This window comes from Colletotrichum graminicola (genome assembly GCF_000149035.1).
Source record: "Colletotrichum graminicola M1.001 genomic scaffold supercont1.60, whole genome shotgun sequence".
In the NCBI taxonomy this organism is placed as follows: Eukaryota; Fungi; Ascomycota; class Sordariomycetes; order Glomerellales; family Glomerellaceae; genus Colletotrichum; species Colletotrichum graminicola.
In genome coordinates this window covers 244,267-262,034 of record NW_007361064.1, presented here as the reverse complement: position 1 = coordinate 262,034, position 17,768 = coordinate 244,267, and the positions used below count along the sequence as shown (strand labels likewise).

The following is a 17,768-nucleotide window of genomic DNA, read 5'->3' as shown; positions in this document are numbered from 1 at the left end:
AAAGCCCTTTTAACTCTACTAAGTTATCTTTAATAACTAAGAATTTATTCTTATTATATAAATTAATTTAAAAATCTATTTTTATCTTATTTAGTAGATATAGGGATTTTTTAAATCTATAACTATAGATCTAGTTTTTTTTAGATATCTATTCTAACTAATCTATACCTATAGATCTAAAAAAAAACTAATCTATATTTATAGATATCTATAGATCCCCATGGACTGGATATTTTTAACCCTAGCCGCTGGCGACGCAGCTGACCGAATCCAAAGATGTCGACAGGAGCCGTCACTGTATACGATGCCGACAAACACGCAGGCCCCGACCGCCTAAACGAGTCGAATCCTAAAGTGTTGACCGACGCGGATTTGATGAACGATGCCTTCGATGGCGAGAACGAGGAACACAAACAGGGCTTGTGGGAGGCGGCCAAACTTCACCCCAAGGCCTGCTTCTGGGCCTTCATTGTGTGCTTCACAATTGTGAGTTGACTAGTTCCGTTCTTCGGCCGGCCCAAATGAATGCGCAGGACGACTGCTGACGTCAAGCAGGTCATGGAGTCGTTCGACATGTTCTTGAACGGTAATTTCGTCGCACAGAGAGCCTTTCAAAAGCGTTACGGTGTCGTTGTGGGTAATGAGTATGTCATCGAAACCAAATGGCAAAGCGCGCTTTTCCAAGCCGGGCAATGCGGTGCTTTTGTCGGCGTCTTCATGGCTGGACCTGTTGTCAACCGTTTCGGCTACCGTTTGACTATCATCTTCGCCCTGGTTCTCATGAATGCCACCATTTTCGTTTCTTTCTTCGTAAGCCGTTCAGTGCGAACCTACCCTGAGTCTGTCCTCTGATGAGACCCGTCTAGGCCACATCCCTCGAAGTCCTCACGGTTGGACAAGCGCTGGAAGGCGTTCCTTGGGGCTTCTTCATTGCAATCGGCCCTGCCTACGCCAGTGAGATTGTTCCTCTTGCCCTGCGAGGTGCCTGTACAGCTACTCTGCAAATGAGTTGGTCCATTGGCGGGATCATTCTCGCCGGCGTCGCCCTTGGCTATAATAAGCGAGAAGATGAGTGGGCTTGGCGAGGACCTCTCGCCTTGCAGTGGATCTTCCCTGTGAGAACATACCTCTCTTTACTTTCTCATTCTCTTTAATTTCATACATGCAGAAGCTCATGGTTATACCTCGCAGACCCCGCTCTTGGTAATTCTCCTCTTCGCTCCCGAGTCCCCTTATTGGCTTATCCGCAACGGACGCAAGGAGGAGGCCCTTCGCTCTGTTAGGCGCTTGGATGCTTCCAATGCTACTGCGCAACAGAATCAGCAAAAATATGCCATGATTCAGCGAACCGTGGAGATTGAAGCCCAGTTGGGCGGTAATCCCTCTCTTCCCGACCTGTTCAAGGGCGTCGATCTGAGGCGAACCACCATCATCTGCTTGATGTACGCATCACAGAACTTTGCTGGTAACCTGATTAGCAACCAGGCGACTTTTTTCTTTGAGCGTATGTGGTGCCTGCATTGCAACTCCCTTGGTATAGTATCGATGGCTGACTCCCCATTATAGAAGCTGGAATAGGCCATGATCGTGCTTTCGATCTTAACATGATCGGCGCGTGCCTGTCAATCTTCTCCAACGCCCTCTCTTGGCCCCTCACTGGCTGGTTCGGCCGCCGAACGATCTACCTCTGGGGTACGGCTACCAACATTGCGCTGCTCATGATTCTCGGCGTCTGTGCCTCTATCCGGCAATCGACCACAACCAACTACGCCCAGGCCATTCTTGGTGTTGCCATCGCCTTCGTATTCGCCGGTACTATCGGGCCGATTTCATACACCATCATTGCCGAGACATCTGCAGTCAGGCTTCGCGCTCTGAGTACCGCTGTTGGCCGTGCCGCCTACTACGTTGCGGAAATACCCATGATTTTTCTGGCTTCGCAGATGCTGAACCCCACTGGATGGAACCTCGTGGGCAAGTGCGGCTATGTCTGGGGTGGTACTGCCTGTGTCTGCTGGCTCATGGCCTACTTTTTCCTTCCTGAGCTTAAGCACCGCTCTTACCGTGAGGCGGATATCCTGTTTAACCGGAAGGTTCCTGCCAGGAAGTTCAAGTCGACTGTCATTAAGGTGACGGACAATGAATAAGCCAAGGCGATGGGTTGGGCATTGGAAGACACAGACAATCCTTGCAAATCTCTGGAATTAGATGAGACAGAGAACGAATCACATAGTTCGATGTAGGCACGAGTCTTGAATACTTACTGTCTAGCTTCATAAGAGATGATCACGCTTTAATTTTCTACGCCTGTTGCTGTTCATGAGTCAACAACTGACCTCGATACTACTGACGTTTGTGAGCTTCCAGGAATGCATTAATTTGCATTGACGACACAAAAGACCAGAGAGTACCATGTTCAATACAACCATGGGGGCTCGTCACGTGTTATCGATACGTTGCACAAATCATGTCATCCACACGAAAAGTTTACGCCAGGTGGTCCATTTTGGTGTTGCTTTTTTTCTTTTTCTTTTTTCCAAGCTAGTCGTGAGATGTTGATGAATCCTGCCCCGATTCTAGTATGTGTCCCAGTCTTCATAGTACAAACCAAAGTTGCTGGAAGAGGAGTCTAACGAGGTGACACACAGCAAGGTTGACATAGCTATTCCCTGTCAAGCCGCCAAGGCCGGAGAATGCTCTAGGACATGAGTGGCGTCGGCAACATTTTGGATCATATACTACATTGAGACTGTGCCGCTTCAACATCACGACCGGAAGACCATCTGCAATGTCGAAAGACTTCATAGATACTTCAGCCACACGGAATATCGAGAAGTGCCTCAATGTCGCTGTACAGAGAATCCATGGCACAGCAGCTTTTTGCACGGCTTTCGAGTTTTCCCGACCCCAGTGTATCATCTGGTATGCAACATACTTCCTATCCCAAGAAGCTCGGGTCCTCGAGGCGAACTATCTCACCAAAGCCACCCGGGTAGAACGAGATAGAGTTGCGTGACAGCACTCAGTCTCTAAACCCAGCGCCTGTTCGAAAACTCTGGCGCAGAAGAGCAGATCGGCCAAACGATATTATTTAGGTATTGTCGACCGCATCGATCTGGTTCAAGTATCTTCTACAGTTGGTCTGGAGCCTGGCCAGACTTAATCACAGATGACGCCGCCACAATCAGGGGTGAGGGACAGCCTTGATGACAAGTAAAATTAAAGGGCTGCGCCAGGTCTTTGTTGATCTACCGAGTAAAAGATGGCTTTCCACGGCAAGAGTCAAGCGGACTTCAGTGACTACATCGCGGTTCAAATTCTATGGACGCTACTCAACAAGGCCCCTTTGAACATCATAGAGAACATGCTACCTAACTTATTACTACTTGGCGGTTAACTGTGTAGGCATATCGCCAAAACATCACGCGTCAGCTAACGTCCACATAACTGTGGAAGTCAATATGATTAAGGTACATGCCATTTGGCTAAGTTGTACATAGAACGTTCCACTTCTGAGCAAAGTAGGTGAGTATTACTCAGGTTATGTGGCCCCAGCCAAAGCAAATTAATTTGCTCATGGCTATGTAGTATTCATGCAGACGTGACCCTGATCCACGTACTCAAACGTCCTTAAAAGGCCTCCTGTGCCTGTAAACGCAGACAGCCATTCTATAAACCAACTAAGCCATCACAAAGTCCACGCAGCTCTCGTATGTTTGCTTCGCGTTGGTGCCGAACCAGAACCATTGTACCACACACGCGCCGCCCTCGGCGCATGTGCCAGCCGGGAGGTTGGAAGGCATGGTGATGTTGAAGTTAGTGTTGTTTGCAGGCAGCTCCGCCAAGTTTTCGTCTGCATAGCTGTCAAATACGATGAGCGGCTCGCCAATGACCTTGTTCGTGGCGGTGTCTACGATGGAGACGTTCATGGGGCCCTCGTGGGGAATCGGGATCTCGGCCTTCATGTTGACGACCTGGCCTGGGGTAAAGGTCTGAACGTTGGCCTTGTTGTCCTCGAACTTTGCGCCGCGGCAGAGGTCCACTTGGCCTGAAGGGGACGGAATGTCAGCGGATAGATTTTGGGGCCGCAGCAGGATGCCAACTTACAGGTTGCAGGAGGGTTGACGAGATCCTCAAGCGGGATGGTAGGGTCTTCTGTGACGGTCTGGACATTTGCCTGTCCGCAGGCTGCAGCCATCGCCGCACCAGGCTCACGAGCGGGAGGTGAGACGACGTTGCCATGGGCAGAGACCATGGCGGCGAGGAGCGCCGTTGCGGCAGTAATCGAGGAGCGCATCTTAAGGTGGTTGTTGCTAGGACTGTGGACCGCCTGGTGGCAGCGGAATGAATGGGGAAATAGTCTGGATAGCTGTGAAGAAAGGACCTTGTTAGGTGTAGGTAACTGTAAGAAACGAGTGACCAGCACAATGGAATTGAATGACGAGGCGGGCTGGAAGAATATCGGATGGAAGAGAGTGGAAACAGTCCATGCGAGCGGCTCTAGGACTACAAATATTGTGATCGAGCCACAGCCCAATGGTCCCGCGATCCCGGTTCTTGAGAGAATGGCATCAATGTGTGGTCGCTGATGGGTGGACCGGCGATCATAGCTTCATGCGAACCGGATGCGACCGAGGATACTAAAAACGGCAACTAACGCCTAATGCATGGCTTGTTGACTCTTCAACCCTAATTCGTCATGATCTGGGTTTCCTTCAGGGAAACCCGGGGGGTTGGTCCATGAGCGAAACATAGTTTTCGAAGGAGGCTCTCCGGGCACCGCGTAATAGTGGTCTCTTAAGGTTCACGAAGATGAAACGCCGCAAGTCTTATGCCGCTCTGCTTCCGGCGGAGACACATGTAGCCAAGGGCGCAATTTGCGAAACCTGCGACAACGCCTGTCTGGAGGGAATCTTTTTGTAGAGTGCGAGCGTACACGCAGACGAATTGAAAAGAGCCAACGACCCAGCACGTTGTTCAGAGTTCAGATGATGGACGAATTTGAACGTAACCTTTTGGCAATGGATCGTATCGATAGGTATAGGTGGCTGGGCAGGACATTTATCCAGCCCCGGGCCGTTTGCATCGCCAAGCTGTCAGTTTGCCCGTTGGCACCATAAGAAATGTGGCGGTTGATTGAAGACCCAGCTCTCCGGACCACAACAGTGCCCAGTGGACAAACCCCTTTTGTGGACAAGCCGCCCCTTTGCTACCCGTCCTGCTGGTACATATTCTTGGCTTGGCATCTCTGGAGGGGGGGGGGGGGGGGGGGGTATTCTAGACGATGCGACACAAGGCAGAAACTTGGGTCTCTTTTTCTAGTATTCAAGCCGACAACAGTTGCCTGTGCAGGGGATCGACGAGTCATAGCCTATAGGTATGCCTATCTTCAGCCAATTCTGGCTGGCAAAGCTGCGTGAGAAGGCGATCACTCGTATGCCAAGCCACGGCTGTCGCTTTCCATTGACTCCTGAGCATCAACGTCGCAGCTGTAAATCCGACAGGAGGCGCATTAACCCCATTGACAATGCCGCTGACGGCGTCGCCGATAGCAGCGGCGGTACCTTACTCTGCGGTACGGAGTTAGAGTCCTCTAACCCTCGGTGCTGCTGTCAACTGTAAAGTCAAGCCAATTCACGACCTTGATTAGTGGGCCAAGTCTGTCTCAATGTGTATGTGTTCTGCAGAGCCAGGGAGCAATAGGGCAGCGTGGCTAGGAATGTGGAGAGAAGCGCGCAAAGCGAGTGGCTCTCGCTCTGGGCCAGTAAGTATATCTTCCCGGCTTCCATCCCGTAGAAAGAAGCTTATCCCCCCTTTTGCTCGCAACGTCTTAGGCTGCTTCTAAGACCGGTTGGTGGGATGTCCGGTGGAGGTTCGACGCGGCGATTATGTTGTTTTCCCGGCGTTGATGGCATGTCCTCTGGAGTGCAGGCTCGAGCCATCTCGCCATGTGAGATCATCAGGAAGACAGAGCAAGGAATGCTTTTTTCCCGCCTACACTGCCACTACATAGTATGTTTGTACGGCATTTCGCTTCATATGACCGTCGTACGCAAGAACTGTATTATGCAAGAATTGTGCTATGCAGCTGAATAGCCAACGCTAGCCGTCTTTTTCCGAGAAGCATGTCAGACTATCATGTTCCTCTCTCCGTTTATTGGGGTGCCCGTATAACTGAGTAGCACGCGCTATAGTTCTATCCATCCATCGAGATGGCTTTTTTTCCAATGCTCTGTTTGTGTTCCTATGTAATACACTTCAATAGAATAGCGAAACTGGCGTTGGGGTCGCAATGTTTTGTTTCCAAGCATTTGCTAGTGGCCATTTATCAAGGTCAGCATTTTCGCGGTAATGATGGGGTTGAACGAATAGGGAAAAGTCCAGCACCAACTCTAGAACAACAGAGTGACCGCTAATATTGGTTATTATCAGCCTGGGTGCGTGTATGTAATAGTGAGTGGTTGATCTGGAGACAAGAAGGTTATGGTAAGTATGGTTGGAAACAGGTCACGAGCACCTCATGACCAGAGACTCATGAGCGCAGCATTGTCTCGTGCTATGTCCCTACTTCGTGACAAAGCACCTAACATAGCTCAATGCTATGAGGTATGATGTTTGATTTGACGCAGCGTCTGATTGATTTGAACATACTTTACCAAGATATTCAACCACTCATGGAGTGACACTCGTAGAAATCAACCAGAGGAGTTTGCATATTTCTATGGTCATGTTTGTTGGTTTATACACCGGGAACGATTGCACTAAGTCGGATGCTAAGTGACGCTTTGCTCCACTACTAAATGGTTTTCAGAGAGACCACTGCGTGTGATCGGACCGGATTTGTCAAAACAATGCTCGACATGTTATTTGCTGGTCCTCTTCGACTTGAATCTTGCAACTTTATACTTCTATGAATACATGTATCGATAGCACAGTTCGCCTCCCTCCGTATCCATTATATCGGCTACTGTCAAGTCTGTATCCAAGCCTGCCAGCGGGAGTGTATCGGTTAAACTGACATTACCACGATCGCCCACACCGCCATAGTCTTGCACTCGATTCTTCTTGTCTCGCATCTGCCAAAGCCACCAGACCCTGTCAAGCTGAGCATGGTGGAGATAGAATATGGGGTCTATATTCATCAGCATGTTAGCCAAAGAGAGTTCGTCTCAAGGTAGAGCGGAAACATGCGGGAAGGTAGGGTGGGGATGAGGTAACGGAAATCTTACCGTTGGGTGCGGTGAAGGCAGTGAAATCTCCCCTGATCCCCAGCGGGATGATGTCGTGGGGTCCCATCTCTAAGGCGAGATAAAACTCTTCGAAGCTCGTCGCTGCCATAACCTTTTCTAAAGCCTCCGGGTTCATGTAGTGCGCGTACCAGTCCTCATTGAACGACCGTGCAAGGCAATGAGGGTCATACATGCTCCCGTGCCACTGCGGCTTCAGATTCTCGAACGGCAAGTCGGTGACACAGTGGGCGTCATGGTATTTGGGCGCTTTGGGATCTCCGTCGCCACCGAAACCGAGCTTGCTGTCGAATATGGGCGAGTTGGTGATGTCGTCCCAATCAAGGGTCCAGTCCCAGAATCTGTACATCGTGTCCATTAGCCACGCTGCAAAAAACCTGGCATGATATGCTGATCTGTAGCAATGGATATTCGTCACTTACGGGATTACCCCTTTGTATCCGCATGACTTTTGGAGATACTTTTCGTAAACGAAGATGAAGCGTCGGTGCCATGTCAGAAAAGGGGCTTTCGTGTGGGCTATGCCAAGAAGGAGTCAGCTCCGGTATTAATTATGGCATCGGCAAACCAAATGGTTTGTTGAGGACTTACTGCTGTGGGCGACGAGGTTATGGACCCAGGAGAAATCGTTGTACAGCGATCCGTTCAGACCCATTACAGACGGCGAGTCAATGAAACACTGGAAGGCATCAAGGTAGTCTCTCTTCTCCTGCTTCGAGAGGCTCCTCCATTCCCTTCTGAAGTATGGCTTCTCGCAGCTCCCCGACGCATCAGCCGGTGTCCCAGTGCGTGAAAGACCAGGTCGCCTGTGATAACCCGATGTGTACCCCAGAGAAAAAACCGCGGACAAACCGAGAACGGCAGCGCAGACAAGCCCTGTGAATTTCACATATCTTGACCAAGGTCGTTCGGGAGCTACGCTGAGGAGCTTCTCGTTGGCAAATCCGGGATCGTGGGAGACATCTGACGTTGGCACATGGACATATTGTTGTTGCGAGGACGACGATTGCGCCAGAGGAAACATGACTGCCTAGATACCAAAGCAGTAAATGCTTGCACTGCATTCACGGCATGCCAGATCCAAAGACAGACCAGTAGTAGTCAGATCACCGCGCAAAGACCACGAACGAAGTGTGTTGGTTCCAAAAGACCAGACGAGTGATAGGACGTCTGGACTGGAAGGGAGTCCAACGAGATTTCCCCCATGTCTCCATCCATACATGGCATTACCTATAGAGAAGGACAGTACCCACCCAGCGCACCATCATCCCAGCATGGGTTGCAAGGACCCAGCCGTCTCCCCTAGGTATGCATATTGTGTTAGCAGATTTAATGACATGGGATGAGCCCCTGGGACTTAGCGCCCTAGCTGAAGATGAAACGCATTCCCCCTTTCGAGCTTGCTAAAATGCAGACCGAGTTTCACGCTTCTGCTCTGTCCTGGGCAGACAAAAGGCACTGTTGCGAGTATGGGTGCAAGCCAACCTGTATGGGTGTTTCTCTTTTGTCTTTGCGGCTAATTCTTGGAGTAACCTCGATGGCGCATGTGGTAGTTGGCGTGTCTCACGTTTATTTTGAGGTTCCTGCTGATCTCATCTACAGGAGACACTTCCGTGAGTCAGCAGGAACCTCAAAAGTTGGGACGGAGAACGTTGAACATCATCTGGCAACCGGGCGGTGATTATCACAGGATCCTCATCCAGAGAGGAGCGGCTGGATAACTTGATTCGCACATCCCTGAGACGCGGTAACTAATATCTGACTGACAGAGCCTCCGCGGCTGGCATTCCTCCCCCCCGCGCGCGACCGGTCATACTATTGCTGGGCAATTCACGACATTGGTTGCTCCAGCCCCCTGTGGCTTGGCATGCCCTTACGAGATTTTCCCGAAGTGCGAGGACATGCATTTTGTGGGCAAACTGCATTTGCCCCGTGCTTGTTGAATTGTTGGACTTTCGCCTTTCGCCACATATCGTGTGGGTACAACAAGTTCTGAGGGGATCCGAAAAAGGTGAAATTGCGTCGACGAAGTTTTCGTATCGGCTTCCCCTGTTTGCTGACGTACTGTATCCGTACAAATCTTGATCTTTCTACTCGGCCAGACTCCAGAAGGCTGTGTGTGTGTACTGTTCGGGACCGTTCCGAATACGTACCAGAGACCGGCTTGATCGGGTCCACGCAGGCATGAAGTCATAAAGGCCATGTGCGACTGCAATGTTGCCCCTCTCAGTGTGACAAGACGGCCGGGCGGCTCTGCGTTCTTTGGTACGGTGAAGAGTCCGGCATCCAACGGCGCTTGGCGGCGCGAGTATCAAATGACAGGGAGGCCATGTGTGGAGCCATCCTGTTAATATGGCACGAAGCCAAGAGGGCTGGAAGGGGAAAATCCAAGAAGCAACGCTCGACACGGAGTTGCATCTCAACATGGTCAAGCGTGTGTGGGATTTCTTTTTCTAGTCTGTTCTGGGCCGCTAGGTTGAGGGTGCCTCGGCAGCTCGGTAGCTAACCCAGGGGCTTACATAGGTACATACTATACCTAGGTACGTAGGTAGTAGGATAATGCCACCCTGTAGTATACCTTGGTACTGATATGATCACCTTGGTGGGACCGGCTGGACCCGAAGAGATGCAACTCACCCATCATGCTGGCGATCCCTTACTACCTACACGTTACTAGGTATGTAGATCATTGAGTTGGAGAACCCTACAGTCGACATGAGATTTCCAACATGGATGCACGTGTAAATTCAGGAATGATGCTACTTTGGCGCGCCTTATACGACCCATCGAAGCGTGTTGCCACTTCCGTAACGTCACTTAATGATATGTCATGTATTATGAAAGTCACACACTGGACGCCTACTTTATTACAAACAGACGAAAACGATCAAGGGCGGGGAGGCGCTAAATAGCCATCAGGGATTGACACCGACACCGCCAGTCGGGATCCAGCCCGTTTCGTCACGACGGGACCAATCTCGAAAACATCTTGGCAGCGTCCTTTAATAAGAAATGGCAATGCAGGGAGTGCAGCCTTTGCAGAAATCCGCCCCCGTTTAGGTTAATCGATTCATCGCTGGGCGGCAAGACCAAGCCCAATCCAGAAATGGCCTGGTCGCATTCCAATCAAGGTATCCGCAGTCCTGCGCGAATGCAGACAGTGGAGGCTCGGGAAGCAAAGTGTCGGTTCCGAAGCTCTCGTACACTCGGTCAAACAGCCCGAGAATCCAAGCCCCTTGGGCATACTAACCTCCAAAGCCAGGTCTCGTTGAGTATATATAACATATTCACGGCGGCGCCAACATGTTCTGATCCTTCTTACCTCTCCAGAGAACATCTCCAGTTACATTCACTTTTGCTACATTCGCTTTAGCATTCACTCTTTTTTTTTTTACTTCATTCAATCAGTTTACTTGCGCAGTCCTAGAGACTCTCTTTTACCATCCAGCCAGCTTGCCTGCCGCCTTCGCAAACCATTTTCAAAGACACATCCTAGTCCAAAAGCTTCTCATCAAACGAAATGAAGGTTTCTGCCCTCCTCGTCGGCGCCGTCGCCCAGGTGGCCTCTGCCCACTACTTCTTCGACTCGGCCATCGTCAACGGTGCCGCTAGCCCGTCTTTCAAGTACATCCGCGACTTCACCCGCCCGACCAAGTACAACCCCATCAAGTTCTCGTCCAACCCTGCCGCCGACATCCGTGACAACTCTGTTGTCGATGGCCCCGATATCAGGTGCAACCAGGGTGCCTTCACCTCCGCCGGCCAGACTGAGGTCCTGAGTGTCAACGCCGGTTCCGAGGTCAAGGTCCGCCTCGGCGTTGGCGCCAAGATGCAGCACCCTGGTCCTGCTCTGGTTTACATGTCCCGCGCCCCCGGCGACAACGTCAAGGCCTACGACGGCTCAGGTAAATCTTGCTCTCCCTTTTATTCTTACTGTGCATAAATCTAACTAACCTCTCAAAAGGTGACTGGTTCAAGGTCGCCCAGGAAGGTGTCTGCAACAAGGGCGCCGACTTCACCACGAACGCCTGGTGCACCTACGACAAGGACACCATCGCTGCCACCGTCCCCAAGGGCACCCCCAGTGGAGAGTACCTCATGCGTTTTGAGCACATCGGTGTTCACCGCTCCCACGTCAACCAGCCCGAGCACTACGTCTCTTGCGTGCAGGTCAAGGTCACCGGCGGAGGCTCCGGCACCCCCGGCCCCACCGTCAAGTTCCCCGGCGCTTACAAGGCCACCGACGCCTACGCCAAGTTCAGCATCTACGGCGGCGTCAAGGACTTCCCTTTCCCCGGCCCTGCTGTCTGGAACGGTGGCAGCTCTGGTTCTAACACCCAGGCCGCCGCTCCCGTCGAAGCCCCTGCTGCTGCCGCTCCGGCTACCCCTGCCGCTCCGGCTACCCCTGCTGCGGGCGCCAACTGCGCCGGACTCTACGGACAGTGCGGTGGCAAGACCTTCAAGGGTTCCAACTGCTGCTCTAAGGGCTCTTGCAAGGTCATTAACGAGTGGTACTCTCAGTGCGCTTAAGCGTGCTGTGGCGAGGTGTTGAGACTTCCACCACACGAGCTTTGGAGCTTATGATGTGTGATGGGTCTTGTGTATACCAAATTCCCAGGATTGATGATGATGTTCGTCGTCAAGTCCTAGCATATACCTCTTCTTCTACACTGTACCTAAATTACAATACAATGTTTTGCCACCTGACACTGTATCAGTCGTGTTGGATATTATTTAAAGAGACCCTGACGCCTTGTGATATTGTAGCCATAGAGGCTAATTCGTACATTGGTCTAAGCCTTTATCTGAATAGGTTGTATATCATTTATCAACTGTAGACGTTTGGATTGACGGCAAACCTGCCCTACGTTGTTGCTTGTCCATTCGATACCAGGATACTGCTGGAACCAGTGTCCATTTACAATGCCGTTTTCTACATTCGTCATAACGCAGTCGCGTTAACCAACAACAAAGACGCTTTGGAACATCTGAAGTTCTTGAATGGACTGAGCCGCTAGATTCGCTGTATCTACCGAGTACAACCCACACATACGACTGGTTTATTCCGCAACCGATTCCAGTACCTCCCTAGACACTTCTGATATTGCACAGTCCCCCTGTCCTCTGAAAGCCATCATCAGCTTAACAGCCCTTCAGAGCCTAATGAGTCTTGTTAGCCAACCCCTCTGTATAATTAAAGCTTGACGAGCACCTACATCCTCCTTGTTCTGCTCGTTCTGCTTGATCCCTCCGGCGAAGGCGGTCTCCAGCTGGCCAATGGTGTCCAAATCGGCTTTGCTTCCTTTCAGGCTCTGTGCCTGAGACAACTCCTTGGCTTGGGCATTGGCGACCTGGTTCGCATTCAATTAGCTTAGAGGCCTCCGCCTCCAGGGCATTTACAGTCCATACCTTGGCCAAGCCTGCAGAGGCAGCATTATTCGCACCCGCAATTTGCTGATTATTTTTGCGAATATCAATGCCACTCTGGATGGTGTTGAGGAATTTCTTTTTCGCTTCGTCGAACTGGGCTGCGTTAACGTTGTCTTTGTTGACAACATCCTTCACAGCGGCGACATCAGCCTGCTCCTGCTTTTGAGCCGCGATGTTCTTATCGATACCCTCGGCCAACAACTTGGCATTGTTACAATCAACAGCTGCCACCTTAGACACAGTTCCGCTGAAGTGGTCTGGGGCCACGGCGTCTAACTGTACCGGCCCGGGCAGGGCAATGGCAAACGTGAAGAGGAGAGAAAGGACAAGCTGGGTGTAACGCATCTTGAATAGTGCTCGGCGGTTGAGTGAAAGACTTGAGGCAGAGTGGGGGTGATAAGTAGCCGGGAGTGTAATGGAACTGTTGATCTGGAGCGAAGTGTTGCTGATGAAGGGAGCATCTGGCGGGTGGCTTCGCCTGGATTAAATATCCGTTGCCTGGCGAGTCTGTCGGGATACTAACGTCTTCGGGTATGTTCATTGCGCTGTCCTCTCAAACGCGGCTCAACGAATACGCCTTATCCGAAAACAAAGACGTCCCGAGTACCCTTGCCAATGACGCTAAAGAGACTCCGACTATCCGTTGCCGGGATGTTGTCAGGGGTCGTTCCGTACCTGTATAGTGAGCTAAGTTCTAGACGTGTTGTGTACGACGGCCGGCCGTGAAGCTGCGTGCGGCCACAACCCCGTCTGATGTCGGGACCCGAGCAAATTCACCTTTCACCTGGAGCCGAAGAAATAAGGTTAACTCGCTTGTGTTTTGGGCTGATGTTCTTGTTCCAGTGGCTAAGTAAGGATCAATGCACATTGTGTTTAGTGCCGGGGATCCATGGATCATGCTTACCATACGCCATCCAAGAGTATTTCCATACTGCAAGCCCGGGAGATCGGAAGTGACACTGACAGGCTACGGAATGCGGCACTCTCAATCTAGTAGATCGATTCCGTACGCTCATTCCGCAGTCGAACAATCAATTCCTTGGCGAGAACTGTTGTCTGTGAGGAGGAATCGCACCGGCTAGTCCCCAGTGGTCTGAACCCAGCTCTCTTCATCTGACTTTCCTTCTTCCTTCAACTCAGGTATAAGACCTCCTTTCATTCTATCATTCTTAGCTTGTCTTTGATCATCTGTCGCAGGTCAATTGACCCTATTTTGTACAAAAGATACATATGTTCCTTGGGTCTGACTCGCTGAGATGGCACGACTTTCAAGAGTTGTTGGCGCCTCGTAAGCCTGTTTCAATTACACCTGGAAGCCTTCGGCCAATCGCTTATGCACCCATAACTGGCATTATTTCCTTGTGCTTTGTGAAATGAAAATTCTTTCAAGGCTGCCAAGCTTTGTTAGATTCGTCACTTCAGGAATCTTTCGCAAGGACTTGCTCGATCTAAGATCTGGTACCGAGGCACACAATAGTGTAGGAGGACAAGACAGGAACCGTCGAAATTCAAGTTGCGGCGTGTGATATCAGCGGTTTTCAAAAGAGAGATGATTGGTTTACGTTCCGTCTGACTCTTTTTATGCCAGCTAATCTTTTCCCCACAACACGCAGTGCTTTTAACTGTCAAGGCTGACACTGTAGGTGTGGTGCATGGCACGGGACTCGGTGAAATTGGGATCCCGTTCAACCTCATTATCAAAACATCACCAAGTTTCGCCAAGTCTTTGGTTCGTCGCCGAGATGATGCGCAGCTGGGGAACCCCTATAATTGAGGACATCAGGCCACATGCTGCACGAGTAGACGCGGCCCTAGTTTACCTCCGTTCCGTCAACCGGTCTGGCCGGCATCCATCTTTTCTCGGAGGTGCTGGTTTCCCCGCTGTGGGTGGAGACAGGAATTTAGGCTTTGAGCTCAAAGGCTCGAATGCTACGTTCCTCTAGCAAGAGTCTTTATGAAAGCCCCGAAACTCACTGCTATTGGTATGAAACCTACAAGCCTACTAAGCTTCTCCGTCATTTTTGTTTGAATTGCGTTGGAAACCTTAAACTCTGGAACATTCATTCCATAGTATTTCCTGCCTAAGGGGCTTGAAGGCTGACTGTAATCTCACGACCACCTCCTCGCAGACTGAAGCCTGACGATTGGTTATTATTCTCAGTAATAATAAGTAGATTCATCGTCCCATCATTGACGCTGATACTTACTTGTACGTTTTCGAGCCATCGTTCACATTACACTCCAGCCGGTCGTCCGCCCATGGTAGTGCGAAAGTGATCTGTGCTATCGCCTGCTTTCTTCCGTCCTACGGTGATGGATTGAAATTACCAGTTGTATTATTATCCATGCCACCGATAATCACCGGCATGGGAAACTGGGTGCCTGAAACTTTCCTGGACTACGTAAATAAACTCAAGGGTACACGCGGCCTTCAGCAAGGGTTCCATTCTGTAACAGCAGCGGCTTACGATATTACCACTTTACCTGTACAGACCTAACAACTTCGGGGGAAAGCAAGCAGACCACTTTTCTCATCCGCCTGCCATAGCAGTGCACATAATTTTGGTCCTGCCGTTGACGTTGCCCGTATTTGGCAGTAGCTATTGCAAGACCTTCGTTGTGAGGAGAAGCGGAATGAGACGTTTTGGCCGTGGATCAGACCAAACTTAAAAAGTTGTCAGACCATTTATCTTTTATCGGGCAACGCTTGGCCGGAAATCCGTCAACTTTGTTAAAGTCCAATCTCAGGCCGACCGGCCGTCTTAACTCTGTAGCGGCTTGCTGGCAGTGTGCCAGCCACAGATGACTTACGAGTGCCTCGTATAACTCCAGACTACCAGCATTGGTTCAAACAAGTCATTTTTTAGAGTTTAGTAAGTTTAGGAAAGACTACACAAGGTTATTCACAGAGGGCTCTCATAAGCCGCAGGATCATTTACATTGGACAGTGCCGAGCTCGTGATTCCTCGACATCGCAAGTAAGCCATACTGTGCTCACCTAGTTGATTTGTAATTACGCAGACCAATAAGGTACTACCGAGCAGCAAGTAAATTATTATGAACCAGGAGCCCCCAAACCTGGTTTCATGTACCGTGACTGAAAAGCCTACCCGCTTTCTAGAGTGGCCACGTGCCGCACAGCACGCTCTTCTCCGATACTAGCTAATGGAAGATCCGGGGGTTGTACTGGGGACCAATGACTTTCGATCATTTACCGATATCTATATAAACTGGAAAGACGGATCGTTTGTCCAGATGAACGAGATCGACACAAGGTTGGTTTAGATCTAGATGGGCACTCCCGTGACAAAAGCAGGGCTATCTTCCCTTGCTACTACCGCCGTGTCAACCAGCTACTCAGCGTCCGGTGCAACAAAAGAGCCCATTTACGAGTTGTGGTGAACCTAAGCGTCTGCTAAGAGATTGTAAAGTCGTTGTCCTATCTAGAAGCTAGGTTGTGAGTCACATATGTGGCGCTCACTACTGGTACTAGCCACACGAAGCTATCCCAGGTTCACGACACGAGTCGTTAATGACTTTCTAAAAGCCATGGCATCAAATATGAGAACAGTAGGGTTCCCGCTCTATTCTTGCTATCTAGTAGGGTTACCGAATCGATGGCATTCGTGGTGTTTTGGTGACGATATAGCAACCGGCCCTGACTTTTGTCATACGAGTGATGGTCCAACATCCATCAGCACACTGTCTTCCAACCCCAAGTCAAAGGCCAGAACCTCAATTGATCATACATAATTAATGATGAACGCGAACTTCTCTAGGCTTTCAATCCGATACATCTTTTACATCATTCTTTCCAACCCACCGACTCATTCAGGTCACTGTCTTCCCACTATCCCAGTAGGGGAATGAGAGGAAGTAAAAATGCCAGCGATGATAGAATTAATGAGACAAACAACGCCACGGTGGATCACGCACAAGCTCTATAAGCCTGGAGTTATCGTCTGTGTGTCATCTATCTAGTATCACAGCAAGATTGTTTCCGTGGTTTCGTTTGCGTTTGCACCAGGATCGTTTCGTGCCAGCTGGAGACATTGGCGGCAATCGAGCGGCTTTTTCCTGATACTAGATCACAATTATCCACGCTCTCCAAGCACCCACGAGACGGATCAAAGGTTTGTACAATCGTAATTAGAAAAGACATACTGACATCTAGGGATTAGATGGCATGCCAAAGACACTCACCAGGCTGTCTGTCGCATTTGCCTCCCAAAGAATCCACGTTAGACTCACCTAAACCTAGACCCTCTCATCCTCAGAACAGCTAATCCGTAAATATTCTAGTTGATGATCGGTTAACGTGATCGTTAATCATGAGAGCTCTTGATACCTCGCAGCCTGGACAGCTGGGTCGATTGTTCTGGTCCTGGACCAAGGACAACATCCTCAAAGTAACAAATGCCTGGGACATATATTATATCTATTAATGAACTGGCTAGGTGCCCCTATATAGTTCCCACAAGCTCGTCAAAAGAACGACAAAGGAAGTTTCCTGTCCAAGTGTAGTGCCAATTCTGCATTGAATGCTGTTAGGCGATAGGGTACAGTAGCTACTGATACAGCTAATGTCAATATCTAGCCAAATTCGCAGGTAAAGCTCGACTTAAGATGATCTTTAGGCGTTGAGAAAGCTGCTACCAACTTTAGTCGGTCACTGGAGCAATCGGGAGCTCCCAAATCTTTCAAAACTTGGCCAACAACCATCAACGCGTCGAAAGAAAAACACAATGACAGCGGCGAAGGTGAGCAGGGAGACTCTAATAACTGTTGAAAGGGGGTAACAGACAAACAAGGAGCTCATCGACATGCAACTAACTCTCAAGACGATGAATCTGAAGTAAACTGATATCCAGGGATTCGGTGAAAATTGGTAAACTCTATCGACATATCTAGGCAGTATTGCTTGCCGGAACAAAGGGCCCACCACGGCTTCGCGTTTCGGGGGCATGTGGCTGCCATCAATTGAATCATTGGCACCATCCTAGGGCTCGTCGCAGGTTTTCACCGAGACAGAGGCGGCCATTCTGCAATCGTTCAGCTTGAGGACGGGTTTTCTCCATAAAAGACAAATTT

The 17,768-nt window shown here is 50.1% G+C and overlaps 5 protein-coding genes across 5 annotated transcripts; 2 read left to right on the top strand and 3 right to left on the bottom strand.

The window, feature by feature from the left end:
* Nucleotides 1-276: 276 nt before the first annotated feature.
* Nucleotides 277-2,147, top strand: GLRG_10442 (uncharacterized protein; the record flags this gene model as incomplete). Its single annotated transcript, XM_008101127.1, has 5 exons — nucleotides 277-486; nucleotides 556-810; nucleotides 867-1,115; nucleotides 1,192-1,504; nucleotides 1,567-2,147. The coding sequence occupies 5 exons, from the start codon at nucleotides 277-279 to the stop codon at nucleotides 2,145-2,147; spliced, it is 1,608 nt and encodes a 535-aa protein (XP_008099318.1).
* Nucleotides 2,148-3,680: 1,533 nt separating this feature from the next.
* On the bottom strand, nucleotides 3,681-4,297 carry GLRG_10441 (uncharacterized protein; the record flags this gene model as incomplete). Its single annotated transcript, XM_008101126.1, has 2 exons — nucleotides 3,681-4,048; nucleotides 4,108-4,297. The coding sequence occupies 2 exons, from the start codon at nucleotides 4,295-4,297 to the stop codon at nucleotides 3,681-3,683; spliced, it is 558 nt and encodes a 185-aa protein (XP_008099317.1).
* A 2,611-nt stretch (nucleotides 4,298-6,908) lies between these two features.
* On the bottom strand, nucleotides 6,909-8,271 carry GLRG_10440 (uncharacterized protein; the record flags this gene model as incomplete). Its single annotated transcript, XM_008101125.1, has 4 exons — nucleotides 6,909-7,132; nucleotides 7,230-7,588; nucleotides 7,670-7,766; nucleotides 7,839-8,271. 4 exons carry the CDS (start codon nucleotides 8,269-8,271, stop codon nucleotides 6,909-6,911), a joined length of 1,113 nt encoding a protein of 370 aa, XP_008099316.1.
* Nucleotides 8,272-10,767: 2,496 nt separating this feature from the next.
* Nucleotides 10,768-11,777, top strand: GLRG_10439 (fungal cellulose binding domain-containing protein; the record flags this gene model as incomplete). The annotated part of the gene is made up of 2 exons (XM_008101124.1): nucleotides 10,768-11,152; nucleotides 11,212-11,777. The coding sequence occupies 2 exons, from the start codon at nucleotides 10,768-10,770 to the stop codon at nucleotides 11,775-11,777; spliced, it is 951 nt and encodes a 316-aa protein (XP_008099315.1).
* Nucleotides 11,778-12,389: 612 nt separating this feature from the next.
* Nucleotides 12,390-13,022, bottom strand: GLRG_10438 (uncharacterized protein; the record flags this gene model as incomplete). The annotated part of the gene is made up of 3 exons (XM_008101123.1): nucleotides 12,390-12,407; nucleotides 12,464-12,598; nucleotides 12,657-13,022. The coding sequence occupies 3 exons, from the start codon at nucleotides 13,020-13,022 to the stop codon at nucleotides 12,390-12,392; spliced, it is 519 nt and encodes a 172-aa protein (XP_008099314.1).
* Between the last annotated feature and the right edge of the window lie 4,746 nt (nucleotides 13,023-17,768).